At 36.3% G+C, this 15,910-nt stretch overlaps 1 protein-coding gene across 1 annotated transcript; it reads right to left on the minus strand.

The window, feature by feature from the left end:
- Nucleotides 1–697: 697 nt before the first annotated feature.
- LOC117403559 (nuclear apoptosis-inducing factor 1-like) lies at nucleotides 698–6,593 on the minus strand. The gene is made up of 2 exons (XM_034005758.3): nucleotides 3,241–6,593; nucleotides 698–2,809 (listed from the first exon to the last, which is right to left on the minus strand). Exons 1-2 carry the CDS (start codon nucleotides 3,674–3,676, stop codon nucleotides 2,091–2,093), a joined length of 1,155 nt encoding a protein of 384 aa, XP_033861649.3. The 5' UTR covers nucleotides 3,677–6,593; the 3' UTR covers nucleotides 698–2,090.
- Nucleotides 6,594–15,910: the final 9,317 nt, after the last annotated feature.

The following is a 15,910-nucleotide window of genomic DNA, read 5'->3' on the forward strand; positions in this document are numbered from 1 at the left end:
GGTGGGAAGGTATCGCTTGAGCACAGATATTAGATAGGCTTTGTATGATCAGCTACAAGCTGATCTCGAGTTAATAACTTGCAGGAGTAATGCTGTGCCCGGGCTAGAGAAACTGCTGTGTTCATTACATTATTTCACTCTTTTCACTCTACCGTGGGTGCAGGTGCTGGGGTTTCCCAGCCCACCTTTTCAAGGTGTTTCCTCAGGTACTGCATGCCCTGCTGAAGCTCACAGGGAATTATATTACATGTTCCACACAGAGCACAGTACAGGAAGTGAAAGTGGGCTTCTGCCTGGGCTGCGTTCAATAGCAGAGCGCTCTGCCATGGTGCTACGTAACGTAACTCTCATTGAACAGTGTGTTACGAAGAGACAACTTTCAAGATGGCGGAAAACACAGCACTAGCGTTATTTTTGTATGAATTTATGGAAGACGGTGCAGAAAATCTGCTGTTTAATGCCTCTATTGCACTTGCATTGATAGCCAACACCATGGCTTTAGCGGCAGGGAATTCAAACACATGTAAGAGTCCTGTACGGATTGAAAACTACGTTGACAGCATTGTTCCTCAGTACTGTGATTGTTGCATATTGCATGTTTTATTTACAGGTGGCTGCAGTGCAGTTTACACTTGCAATTAAGATGCTTCTATTGTATGTAAGTATTGTTGTACGGCTGAATAAAATAATAAAAAAAAGCTTTACAAAAATATAACAATTTATTTTTTCAACAATTATTCAACCCAGTAACATTTTTATAGAGTAAATACAATAAAAAATAAAAACTTTCCAAATAAATTATTTCTTCAACAATTCTTTGAATACATCTATGAATGACTTTAGCAGTTAGTTTCTTTGTTTTGCAACTTTCTGCATTTCCATGAGCTCCTGCATCTGGCTTTTCTGTTCCTCTGCAAAGTCTAACAATTGAAGCACTGCTGTTTGTTTGTTTTTTCTCTCCAATATGATTTAAGTCTTATAGTACATATAACACTGTGTTCATGTGCTCTTGGTTAGATTGAAATGTAACACTGCAAAAGTACCTAATTTTAGTAAAGTTCTCTTATTCTACCATCCCCTTTCTGCCATGAAAAAAAGGATTTATAGTTTTCGGTGTAGTCACTGCTGTGCTTTTTCAGCCGAGATACGCTGTGAAGCCTAATCTTGCAGAAATAGCAAAACTATATAAAAAAGAAAGAACAGTGTTTCATATAGTTCACCTTTAACACAGCGCTATGCGTCCATTATTTTTCCTTTTAAATGCAGTTAAGAAAATATTCTTTAATTAGCCGACCGAACAAACAATAACAAGCAGAGCGTTTCGAATGTTGCATGCGATGCTGCAGATTCACTTTGTTTAAAAGGAAAAAGTCAAATAATTACGTTGTTAATTTAAATCAATTTTTTTGTTTTGTTTTGTTTTACAAAAAAAAGAATGCATACAGATATGTTGGTCAAAAAGTCCAATATGTGGGGAAATGACACCACAGTCGCCACACTTGTACTATACCTAAAATGTAATTGCTACTACTGTGTTTTTGTAATGTAAAGTTACTGAACTTGTTTTGGTTTAACATCTTGATGCGCGAGTCAGATTTGTCAAGTTATAAATAGTGCATGTTTCCTTTTCTAATGCAATCGTCACTTTAAAAAAAATACCATAATCAGTTTTAAAAAGTTAAAATGACAACAAAAATATTACTTATCACACATGTGTTGGTCATACAAATCCATATTTGAAAAAATTAATTTGCAGCCACCGTACTGATAATACAGGTCGGCCATTTTGAACCTCCAGCGAGGCAGCTTTGAGCTTGACTCGTTACTGTTAGGAGGCGCTCTCGGTATGCAGGTCGTTCAATAGAAAACGTCACTTAACGCTTTTAAATGCTGTGCCTATTGAACGCTTCCCCAATGTGATGGGTGCTATTGACTGTACTCAGCACTGTCACATTTTACATTGCAGTAATTATTTCACAATGTTTTTGTTTTTTTGTTTGTTTGTTTTTTTAAAATTTTTTAACACGTACATACTTTTGTTTGTGAGAGTAAGTAACATTATATAAACACTATAGAAATGCATTTTATTATTATGTTTTTCTTCTTGACTTTCTCCCAGGAGCATCCTGATGTGTTTGCTGGGACATCCCTCTTCTCTGTCTTCGCAGACCAGTTGTGCGTGTGGGTGGAGGACAGACATTTGGAGTTGGAGATGTTGAGGGTGCAGCTGCGCTTGCCCTTGCAGTAGCATCCTCTGTGGTGGAGGATGTGCTGCTGCTGTTGCTGCTCATAGTATTGATCACCTCCAGAGCGCGGGTAAGTGTGGAGTTGAGTGCTGCGATTCCTGCTGCTATGTGCTGATGTCCACTTGATATGGTGGCTGACATCTGCAGAGCTCTGGATTGCCATTCTAAAGCTTTAGTTTGTCGGTTCACAGCCTTAGTGAGCTTTCTTGTAGATGCAGTCTGGTTTCTTATAGCTCTGGTTTGTTCGTGCAGATAACTGTTCATTTCACAGATTTTTGCGTCCAACAGCTCATGCTGTTTCTGTTGTGCATTTAAGATGGCTCTCTCGTAATCGTCTGCATTTGAGCCATCTAATTCTTGTATTTCCTTTTCAGGGGCTGCTTCACCGTCACCTGGTGATGGGGAAGTTGCGGACTCCCAATCGAGAATGAACTGGTCATCTGTGTTTTCATCCCCCACAAGTGTAGAACCCTCTGGTTCCTGAGAGGTCTGCTCACATTCAGTTGTTCCCTCTGGTTTATCTGGTGGCATATGTTGATGTTCCCTTGTAGAGCTAGAGGCACCTGTAATATAAAGACATGGTTATTTACCTGTAAGTTTAATAACTGTTTTATTATTAATGTGAGGCGTCATTTTACAACTTGAATAATTTTGTGTTTGAAAAACTAACAAAATTATTTTGCAAAATGGCTGAAACATTTTCCTGTTCCACACCAAACACACGGAACAAGTCTGCCTCATGGATAGGACTTGCATTAAAGTATTCATATAGAGCAGTGAAAATGACCTGTAAATAACAGGCTCTATTAAGAGTCAATAAACAAATGTTATCATTTCTTAGATTTTATTTTATAGTTCATTACATTGGTACAAATAATAGACCAATATTAATTAAAACACTTTTAATTCTTAAATCAGATTACAGTTTTATCTTAAGATGTATGAAACACACTTTTTAAAAGCAATGCAGTGGTTTGTGTCGTTTGTAACTTACCTGGTTGTGAATCATCTTTACATCTCGTGGTGTCAGTGACGCCCTGCACATCTTGTTGTTCTGGAGTGAAGATGTTCTCAATTTTCTTTTCCAGGCTGGTCAGTTCCACCTGTCTGGATGGTCCTTCTCCTGTGCATGTTGCCACAGACCGGTTCTGAGCAATCTTCTCTTTAGTTTTTCTTTTCAGCTCAGTCCATTTTTTTTTCAACATGTCTACGGCTCTTTGGCTGTGACCCAGGGCATTGACCTTGTGTAGTATGGCTGCCCATATTGCCTTCTTTCTGGAAACAGGAGTTTTGGAAGAGGCTGGACCAAACAAGGTATTATAATTTAAAACAACCTCCTCCACTAGAATTTTTAACTCCTCTGCGTGCAGTTTTAGTTTGCGTTGCCTCTGCCTGTCCCCAGTGAAGGGCTGTGTCTGTTGATCGCTCATTTTCGATCAATGTAAGCCACCACCACCTTTCACAATAAGCAACTGACCAAAAGATAAACCTGGGCTGCTGAAGATTTTTATATGAAGGTTGTCACGTGTAGTCTGAGACATTATCGTGCGCATTAAATTATTGCTTGCACTAAATTTAGTGTGCGCGCTGTGGCATATAAATGAGCCAAACAGTATGCATATAAATGAATGCATTCTCTGTTAGTAAATGGGGCAGTAAATTTAGATTTATCGTGCATCTTAGGCTCAGTTATTTACGTGCGTGCTAACTCTAAATTTAGTGCCCTTTAGTAAATGAGGCCCAAAGTGTGCAAAGGCATCTGTTAACATATTCAATGGCTCTGCTATCTTAGCGATCATGACTGTAACTGTGCGCCAGAGATGTGCAGCTTTTATAATTTACAAAATGAATCAAGGATGAATGTTTGAATCAGTTATTGAATGACAGCTTGTTGCCACAAAAATGTGTGTGCTGCAGATGATGGCAGGAGTTTAATTTGTATTGTCTCCTTTTTTCCTGTTGATTTATCCACAGATAAATGATTCCAGACTGTAGGCACTTGGAAGGATAAAGTGTTGCAGGGGGACAGGTTAATGGTTACACTCTGGTGTGCCAAAATGTACTTAGAGGTAATACATGAATTTGTGAGCCATATTGAGACCACGGGTGAGTTTAAACTTCTGAGTGACTGAAACAGAAAAACATCAAAATCTAAAAAACTAAAATAATTAGTTAACTCTGATGTGAACACTAACACTCAAGTTTTGTTTCTGAATACCGTCTTTTTTGTATTTATTATTATTATTATTATTATTATTATTATTATTATTATTTATTTCTTATCTCAACAGCATTTTTATATCACCCATCTTTATATACCTGGTGTGACTGTTATAATATCGACTAATACATTAATGTACAGAACATAGACCCACTTATGCAATTATAATTGAAAAAGATAGGAGGTAATAGGAGAAAATCGTCTACAATTAGACAGGTTTGTAGGCTGCTTTGTGGATGGCAAACCAAAAGAACGGGTAGGTTTGACTGTTTAAGGTCTTTGTAAAATATTTCTTCACTGTGAGACACCGACTATGATTAAAGAAGCTGAATATTCAGTGACAGGTTTTTTCTAATTCTTTAATCAGAGATCCCGAGAGACTGGCGCTGGACCAGTGCATTCAGTGCAGCAGCTAGTTAGTGTTCTGCTAATTGATACAGCTGAGGGTGAGAATCCAGGGGTTATCTGGTTAGCAGAATGCTGATTAATGCTGTCGGAGAGGTGAGAAACTGTGGCAAATAAATTAGTTTCATTTCCAATTAATGCAACTGAAAAAATAGGAATAATTCAGGTGACATTTCTGCTGCAGGTTCTTATATTTCATCCATGGCATTTGTGATGAATGTTTTCATAATAACTCACTGTTTCACTGCGTATTACACTAAGAATGTAATACATAAGGATAAGCCTTCTTCACACCACATTCAACTAAACATGAGAGAAAATGTGCAGTTGAGACCAAATGATTATCTAAAAAGCTAGCCATAAGGTATTTTCCCTTTTTTAAAACACATACAGTACATACACAAAGGTGGAGGTGACATTTCAAATGGTAAATATGAAATCCACGTTCCCAGGTATTCTGAACCCAGCAGGTCCATGCTTAGTCATGCAACCTGAATAACTGCCATCGATTTAAATACAGTAAAAAGGGGACACATTGAGAAATTCCTCACGGATTAGGAGCTGATGCCCCGTCTGGAGAAAGTTGTTGATGGATTGCCCTGTCTGGTTTCATTCTTTTGCCTATAATTCCCACAGACATGTGGACAAACTGGTAACAAGGTGCGTTGCATACGACACAATGTGTGAGCCATTGTCGGGGGCTCCTCACAAGGTGGGTGTGATTCATTGTCAGCCATAATGTCTACAAGCGTGTATTTGGTGATGGGGTAATTGATCCCTGACCCATGAGGTCTGTTCCCACAGCCAGAGCGACATGCGATCACTGCAGGCAGGTAGCAGCCGTTATACTGCAACTCTACAGTCAAGGCAGTCTGTCACAGAGAATAGCTACTTTTATTTTTAAGAGTAAGTTTACAGCAGGATAAATGAAGTTTTGAAGCCACTTCTTTTTCATACTGATCACAAATATATCAATCTAAAATGCAGTGTTAAACCAGGTATTTGAATAACTCAATGCCTATTTAGTAATGAGGGATTAACACTTTGAATATACAAACTGCTACTAAAATTAACAGGGATGAACTCAGATATTGATGGGGAAGTGGCAGTGCTTAAAGTGTTTATACAATTTGAACGTTACTGTTTTTTTTAAATAATTGATTACTTTCTAGAGTGTACTACAAACTGGGTGACAGGCCTGTTTTGTACTGTATATTATACAAGCTGTAGTAATGTAAATTTGAGAATTCAGGGCAGCAAAAGTTTCCAAAGGTGTCATAATGTAGTATACAAATAAAAAGGTTGCCTCACACTTAGGATGTATTTTCAATGACAAGGTTGGCCATTTTTACTGACCAAAGACTTTCAGCTGTGAAATGTTGTTCTTGGCCGCCTTTTCAGTCAAGTTCTCATTGCCCCTCATTTCCAACTTGCATAGCACCTTGACATGTTTTAATTACGAACGTGTAATGGCTTTCGTTCGCCTTTTTAGGGCAGTGAAATGCCTTTGGCACATCAAATTCCATCTTTTAATGATAAAAATAAGAGAGAATTGGGAGCAGTAGCAAATGTGCTCCAAAATCACTCATAGCAATTATTATGCTGAATTACTGACAGGTTAAAAATAATTTAACAATTTTCTGATTTTCACTGCAGTTAATGATAGTTGGAAGCACTGGCAAGTATGTAATTGTGATATAAGGTCAAGGGCTAATATTAAATATCACATTAATTTAACTGTTTACAGAACTATCCTGTATTACACCACCGCACAAACACATTGTGTGTCCAGACAATCACAGGCTACATTAATCTTGTGATAATTATATTAAGTGTATATAACTACACTATAATTGCACTGTAATTGCTTGTTTGGTTACACAGAAATTACATTGTAAATACACAACCACATGTGTAAATACAAAGCATGGTGTTACATTTGTAATTACACAACATGTGGTGTAATTACTATGCTATTACAATGTAGTTATACTGAAGTTAGAGTCACAGAATGTTACCAAAATTTGTATAAAATCAACAGTTTATCAGATTAGACCAGGAGTCTCAAATGAAACTTTTTCAAAAAGTTCAAGGCAGTCATCATGGTCACTATGTAGAGTGTGCAGACAGACAGAGAGACAGACAGACAGATAGACACAAGCAGTCCGGAATGGTCCACATTTTGAATGAGTAGCAAGAAACAACTTGGGTTTATAGCCAAAAGTGTAGAGCACCAATCCAAGGAAGTTATGATGAGGTTGTGTAACGCACTGTGTGAGACTGCACTTACAGTATTGTGTACAGTTCTCATCATCAATAAAACCATCAATAAACCCAGTCCTGATGTACCTGTTCATACAGACCAATGCATATGGGTTTCCTATTATTTTTATGTAAAATTACAAAAAGAAACAACATACTATAATAAAGGCTGGAAAGAAAACTTCAGAAAGAAACAACAAAAAAAAAAGATGTACAATGTTAATTTAAGAATTCCTACAATCACCATAGTTGTGCTTTACTGGCATTGCAACATGCAAAGTCTGTAATTTGGCTTTAACATATGGTACACACTTTGATTACGAGGCAAACTGCCTCTCTCTTGCTTTAAATTTCTTTGCTACATGTAATTTAATTGTCTTTAACTTCTTCAAAAGTGTAATTCGTCTGATGTAGTGCAAGGTTCAGATTGTTTAGTTAGAGTACAGCACATGCATTTGATGACAGGGCACAATCTGTGATTACATAATCCATGTATTAAACAAAATCTACTAAAAACAGGGACTCGATTTGAGAAACCTGCTTCTGAAAATAGCTGATGCTATTTTAATTAAATAGTTGCTAGGTTACGTATTGTAAAGGGGGCTGATTGAACAATGCATTCATATTCCTTTTAGGAAAAGGACTGACATTAAATACAATGTGAGACAGCGAATGTACGTGTACATGTACAGTATATATATTTTTTTTGTTGTGTTTGCCGCGGAGATCAGAAGAGGAAACCCTTTTATCTCAGTGACAGCATTTTGCATCCAGTTGTGACTTGCTGAGACATTGCTGGAGACGCACCCTGGGATGCCAGAAGAGCGTGGATACCTTCGGGCCCCGTACCCCAGCAACTGTCCCTGAAGGCGGACTCTCAGCAGTCACACAGCAGCTGCAGTCTTAGCCCCCTCAACTGGCCACACATAAACCCCTGACAGCCCCGTGATGTATAGGGCTGGATAAAATAACTAAGCCCTTGATGTTTCAAATAAATCTGACAGGCCCACTGAAAGGTCTTGGCCTACTCTTTCCCAGCCTCTCTCCTCTCGATCTCTTTTTTCTTTCCATCCGTGGATTGAAAGATTATGTCATAATTTACAGTCATGCATTGTGCAAGATGAATGAGGAAAGCTTTTTTTAGCTTTAATAAGCATTACCCCTGAATGGATAATAGTCTTTGGTTACACTGTGGGGAAAATAAAAAAAAAAGAATCCTTTCTCTCCAAAGAATTTTCCTTTTATGTCTTATTTTGTAATAAACATGCAAAAGTTAATCAGTTTCTCTTAATACCTGCTGGTTTGGTATGTAGTAGAGCAGAGGTTTTCAACCGGGGGTACGTGTACCCCTGGGGTTACTTCTAAGGGTCATAGGGGGGTACGCAGGATGACTCAGAAATGCACAAATAAAAATTAAAGCAGGAGAAAATAATGATCTTGAATTTTTTTTTTAATGGCATTCTCTAAACCACGCTGTATACTTTCCACATTTTCCACCTGTATGCATGCACTATTATATATACAGAATCAGAGTCTGATATATAGGTGAAGCACCTAGGTGTCTGGCGATTGTCCCTATGGAGAGTGCTCTGTGCTGCTCATGAGCTTTGCTGTTTTCAACTTGTCGTTTCAGTGAAGCACAGTGTGTCTGCGTTTTTTAGACGTATAAATGCTCCAGTAAACATATATAGTCATCACAATACTCATACTTTGACGGTTTTTGTTTTATTTATTACCACGGCTGCATTTCATTAACAGCAATAGCGGCTGGTTGAATATGTGTTCGGTGTTTGATACATTTCTTACTTGCAAAAGAAAAACGAAGGAGGAAAACGAGTACAGAAAGTGCAAAGCGACAGAAAATTATACAGAGTCCCTTTGGATCATTTTTATGCTGGCTTTAATATTAAAAAAAGTTTATCATTGTTAGTAATTAATTACAGTTTTATCTTGAGGTTAATGTTTTTGATACTGTAAACATTTTAAGCAGCACACATAATTATGCTGAGGTGGAAAGTTTATAGTAACGTGGTAAACATTTACAATGCAGACTATTTTGTATTATTTATAATAACTTTGCCCAATAGAAAGCAAATACCAGTGTTTCCAAAGATTCCTAAATACTATTTGGTTTTCTGTCTCAGCAGTTTGTCAGTCCCAGACTGATGTGAAAAATCATCTATTAAATAAACTGGAAAAAAAGAAATGTTAACCAGATTATTCTGCCTTTATTGTAACTGTGGTACCATTCAGTGAGCAAAAATTGTAATGGGTACTTTAGATGAAACCTCCCGACAGAAGGGGTACAGTTTCAATAAAAGGTTGAAAGCCCCTGTATTAGAGGAATATTGCTGTAGTTTCTTACTTTCTTTTTCTCTTTCATTTTTCTCACACATGCTCTTTCTAAAGTATTATGACCCATTTAATGTATCTATTAATCTCACTTTACATACTGACACATTAATAATTGGTAACCAGTGCTGTGCAGTTAATAAACACACAGGTACTATGTATAAGACATTCAATATAATAACCAATATTATAGGACAACCACAATATCTCTGCCATTCACTTTCACTGGGATTCCAGCTCCTTATATCCTGTGTTATAGTTCTGATAAACACAAGTCACAATGGGTCCGTTGAAACCATTACAACAGACACCCGTTTCTGAGCCAAATGACTGATTTGGATAAAGTGAGACAGGAAGCCGTACATAATTGACTTTTTTAAAAATAAAATTCACGACCTTAAAAAAGCAACCAAAACACTTGCAAACTCCCAGTTGCACTTGCAGGTTATTCAAATCCATTAACAACCTTAAATGGGATAATTCACCTCCGAATCAGAAGAGGCTCGTATGTGATTCGAGAGCCATGCATTGGGCAGCCTCCATGATAACTCGTTCTGTGTGCCATTCTGAGTAGAGAAAATGGCTCAATCACAACCACTGCATGTGTTTCAATATGACAATGGTCATTTGTCAAGAACGTGCATCCATTACTTTAAACACTCAAGATTATTAGTAATACTAAAAGAAACTAAGTTAAGGTGGACAAGCAATTCAAGGAGGTTCTTTATCAATGCCGTCAGTGGCTGATAAAGACACCTCAAGAATATGCAATTTCCTCTGCACTTTCTTTATATGCTAATCCATCATGATTATGTGGGTTACTGAACACAGCGAATGCATCAATCCATTCCCAGAAGCATTAACAGTTTTCTTTATTTTCAAATAAACCTTTAAGAATTTCTGCTTTAAGAAAAATGGCTTTTGCTGTGTACAGTTATTTGAATTTGAACAAGTAACGGGGGCCTGTGGAACGATATACCAGGCAACACGCTGTGCTAAAGCTGATTTCTGCAGGGTTCAATGCAATCGTTTGAAACAACAAGTGAGAGGACATTTTTGAAATCCATATGAAAACGAGATTGTAAAATCGGTCTGTTTGGGCTAAAGACAATCTTCCCTTTTGCTGTTAGTCTGGTTTTGAACACAATACTATCTTCATATTTAGAAAAGAGCTTTACATATGCCATCAGGAAATAGTATGCTATTTACAGAGATGGAAACATTTCAGAGTGGGGTTTATTAACTTAAAAAAAGTGGTCAAGTCTGCAATGCTGAACCAAACGCTGAAACTAAATTGCACAGTTTAGGGCTGTGTGTAATGTCAATAGTTTAAAATAGGTACAAGCTTAAAACTAGATAGACTTTGGTTCTTGTATCAATAAACAGAAGCCTCCACTCTGTACTCCTTTTGCTTCAAATAGGACCTGAGGTGGTGTCAGGTGGGATTAACCAAATTGGTAGTTACATGTATTACATTACAGATACTGTATTAATGAATTAGATTGCATTAGGTTAGCAAATTCGGTTAATTAGGCAAACATATGCAGTCAACAAACATTTCTGTGTGCTTAAAGGGAGCCTACAAATGACGTACATTTCTATATTGATGATAAAACAAATAATGACGTATAGATTTTGAGTGACTATGAAATACCAAAGGAAACAAAAGTTAAGTTTGAGATCAGGGGGTGTACATACAGTTCTACTGAGAGCTAGTTTCTGTATGATTGAAACATAACCCATTCTTGGATATAAAGACAACTGATTACAATTTTAAAAAATAATGTTAGTGGTCTCAACTTAACCCCTAGTGGAATAGTCCACACAGACAGTCTCACACTCTGTTTCAGCAGTGGTGGGTTCTACTCATTGTGTAAGTTCTGATTCTGATGGACGATGACTTGGCACCAGGTTGGTTTTTTTTGGTTTTTGTTTTGTTACACACAAACTCCAAGCTTGAAAGCACTCCAAACACCACATTTTATTCAATGGATATAGTTTGGTATGCTTTTTGAAATAGTCTGCCTTCAGCGAGCTTCCTTGTAATTCTTTAGCTAAAAAAGGGAGACGGGAAAGCAGTTTCTAATTCGTTTTACATTACAGGACATTTAAATATTACACATAAGTTTACATACCCCAATGGAAATTTATAATTTCTAGAAATTTCTTAAAAACAAATAATTATAGGAAAAATCTTTTATAGCATCAGTTTTGCTTTTGTGGATGAGGAAAAAGTTACAAGAAATAGATGTCTACAATGATTTATTTCAGCATTTTTTTTTTTTTTTTTTTTTTTTTGCAAAATTCCTAAAATCCTCATTCAAAAGTATTCATACCCTTACAATGAAAATTAAATTAATAGCTAGTTGAGGCACCTTTAGCAATAATAACCTCTTTTAAATGATTAGGATATTTGTCAATGAGCTTTTGCCATGATTTTTTAGTGATTTTACCATTCTTCAATGCAAAATGGTTACAGTTCATTCAAATTCCAAGGACTTCTCGTGTGCACAGACTTCTTCAGCTCATACCAAAGATTCTCAATTTGCTTTAGATCTGGACTTTGACTAGGCCATTCCAGACCCTTGATTTTATTCTTCTTTAACCATTCTGAAGTAGATTTTGATGTGTGTTGGAATGTCCAGTTGCACTTCAAACCAAGTTGTGTAGCCGAGGGTTTCAGATGATTGGCCAGTATCTTTTGGTATGCTGTGGAATCCATTTTACCATGTATTGGAACTGAATTTCCTGTGCCATCAGAAGAAAAACAGCCCTATAGAAGAATATTACCACCTCCATGCTTGACAGAAGGTATGGTGTTCTTTTCTTTTCATGCCTCACCAGACTTTCTCCAAACGTAACAACTATTTTTTTTCTTTTTTTTATTTATTATTAATACAGCACAAACAATAAAATTACACAATACAAGATGTGAAGGAAGCATGTACAAAGTGACAGATGTCCACCATACAAAACAAAAACAAGTTCCTTCCTTAAGACAACTCACAAAAATGAACAGTATTTAAAACAAATGCATGTGCTGCCTTACAGTATTTTTTTTTTTTATTTCCAGATTAAATATAATAAAGTTAGGTTTTTTCCCTGAAAATTTCATTTTGTGAATATGACATTAACCTAAAATGATCAAAAGGTTAATTAAACATAACAACTATTAGCATGACCAAATAGCTTGATTTTTGTTTCATCACTTCACAAAACCTTTGACCACAACCCTCATTCAAATATCCATCATTCAAATGCCGTTTTGCAAACTTTAAGCGATTGTCCTTGTGACATTTTTCTAAGAGTGGCTTTTTCCTTGGCCTGCGACCATTGAGACCTTCAGCATGAAATACTCGACCTATGGTTGAAATGGAAACCCCAGTCCCACTTGCAGCCAATTCACTTTGAATATCTGACAGTCAATCTCAGATTGTTATTAAGCTTCCTCACAATTCTTCTACTTGTTCTTGGTGAAAAAACCTTCTTCCAGACCAAGGGAGTGTTGTGACAGTACCACGAGTCTTGTACTTCTTGATAATAGAAACAATAGTTGACATTGGGATACTCAAATGCTTGGAAACCTTCTTGTATCCTTCTCCAGCTTTATGACAATAAATAATTTTCTGCCTAAGGTCTTCAGATAGCTCTTTACTTTTTCCCATATTGACTTATTGGTAATGACAGCACTCATCCTATGTCCAACCATCTTATATTCTTTAAGAATGTTCTGGATTATCATGTTGAAATTTCTAGCACCTTGTAGACAATACTATCATCAAAGGGTATGAATAGTTATGAATTTGTATTTTTTTTAGTTTTGCAAAAAAATTGCTGAAATAAATAATTGTAGACATTTACTTCTTGTAACTTTTTTCCTCACACACAAAGGCAAAACTTTTGCTACAAAAGATTTTTCCAAAAATTCTTTGTTTTTTCGAGAAATTTCTAGAAATTATACATTTCTATTGGGGTATGTAAACTTTTGACTACACCTGTATGTTGGGAACTGTGAAAATGATTCCGAGGACAAGATAGTCATATTAAACATCACTGCATGCTTGCAAGCTTTAAAGTATGTATGATCTTTTATAAATGAGAAGTGATGAGAACATATGGAAGCCACTGCTTAGTTTTAAAGCAGTGGTGACTGAAATGTTATAATCCATTTCCTATTCCCAGCAACATTAGCATGCCCCCCCTCGTTTTGTGTTGAAGATTTTTGTGTTGTAGTTCAAATCCACTTGGGTGGTTTAGCTGCAATTCAACAGAAGAGGTACCAGGATGATGTCATTTTTTCTGTAGCAATGTATTTAAAATAAATACAGTGAATAACAGTGAATAATATTGTATGGGTGTTACACACATAGGTGTATTATTCAGTCTATAACAAAATGTTCATTTGTACAAGACTTATAAGTTCTGTAATTACATTTTAAAAATCAGTCAGAACCGCCAGTGAGAAGAGATCAGGGATTTTAGAATACATAATAAAATAATGTTGCCCCTCGTGATTATGTTTTACCTGGAAAATGATATATTTGTATGTATTTTAATTGAATACATTTGAATGTAATATTTAATGGCATGGACAATAATCATATACATATAGGAATGGACTGGACAGGCCTGCATAAAATTTTCCAGGTGCAACATTTGTTTAAGAAGTAATCTGCAGAGGCAATACGCTGCCTACACAGTCTGATAAACACATGCACTCTCCCTGCCACGAGCACTGTAGATGACGGGGATGAACGGAAGAAACGCACTTTGAAGAAACGCACTTTGAAGAAACGCGTTTGCACCAGGAGTAGACGAGAGTTGAAAATACAAAAGCAACCACCGCTGTATGTTCATCCGAGCTGTTTACTGTTGTCAGCAGTGCTGGGGCCGTACATCACAGTCTCTTTAAAATATATACCCCCCCCCCCCGCTTTTTTTTTTATAATAAAAGTAATTTTAAATCTTAATCATTAGCATTGTAATCTTATGGTCTGCTTGAATGTCTCCATCCTTACATATAAAAATATTAAATGCTGACGATTATTATTATTATTATTATTATTATTATTATTATTATTATTATTATTATTATTATTATTATTATTATTATTATTATTATGACCTTCCAGATCTAGGTATTCTATATCCCAGCAACCACTTAGCATGACCTTACTGTCAAAGTCAAGGCTTCGTGCATCAGCATCGCTCCTCCTTGCAGGACGTGTTTCTCTAGTAAATGAGTCCATAGGCTGCACCAATCACCTCGGCGGGGGTAACATCAAGTATGCATGTGCATTTGTTATCTTGCCTCTTCAAAAAGATGAAGGGACATGGTATTTACATGCAGCCTGCGATTGGGTAGACCTTGGAGGCTGGGTTTTGGAGTCATGGATCAGCTGATTAGTGTGTGTGTGAGTGTATGTGTTTTTACAAAACAGTGTGGCTCCTGTTTATCTTGGTGTAATTACAATATATTGCAATAGGGGGCAGCAAATTCCATTTGTTTCAGCGGTGCTTGTTTACTTGTACAGAGATAGCATCTGGATATGACATATTGTGCAATCAGTGCCAAATTATTCTGCATTTCGGTTTGGTTCAAACAGCATTTCCTACTGTATATGCAATATCTGCTTTCCTGCTAAATATAATACATTTTGTTTTACATCGCAATTTATTGTTTTTATATTTTGATTAGCAAAATTACAAAATATTAACATTTAGGACCGTGACCTGAGTTATACAGTGATTTTGTAAAATGTGTTTCAATATTTATATGAATTAGAAAATTGCAGTTACAATCGTACATCTGAGAAATGCAGTAAATCCCCTTAACACCCTAAGATAACAAGCCACATATCTGTCATTCAGCATTATACGTGCCTATGTCATACCAAGATAAATGAAAATGGAAATCCTTCTTTATACTGTATGTTACATTTGTCAGCTCGTACTATATATACATTTGTCAGCTAGTACTATACATTTGTCAGCTCTTACTATATATACATTTGTCAGCTTGTACTATATATATTTTTACATGTGTTTTTTTCCCATAAAATGTAATTAAACATCAATGCATTCAAACTGCATTTCACGTAGTGTTCTATTGCATGCCACCTGACACACGTTAGGTAAAAGTGTTCGAACGAGAACGAAAACAATGTAACAAGGTTTCATTTTAATATAAAACTTATCACTGAACTTATTTCATATAGAGCTCAATTTCACGTCAATGCATTTGTTTTTTTAATTTGCACCCTTTTTATAATTTGAAAAACAAAAAAGGAAATAAACCTAGCAACATATAATAATCTAGAATATAATCCAGGAACATACAGAAAAAATAAAACTAAGATTTTTGCCTTCATTCTTTAATTTCAGAACAACCGATGTAAACGGATGTAAACTTTGAAGGGCTGTG

This window comes from Acipenser ruthenus, chromosome 1, assembly GCF_902713425.1.
Source record: "Acipenser ruthenus chromosome 1, fAciRut3.2 maternal haplotype, whole genome shotgun sequence".
Lineage (NCBI taxonomy): Eukaryota > Metazoa > Chordata > Actinopteri > Acipenseriformes > Acipenseridae > Acipenser > Acipenser ruthenus.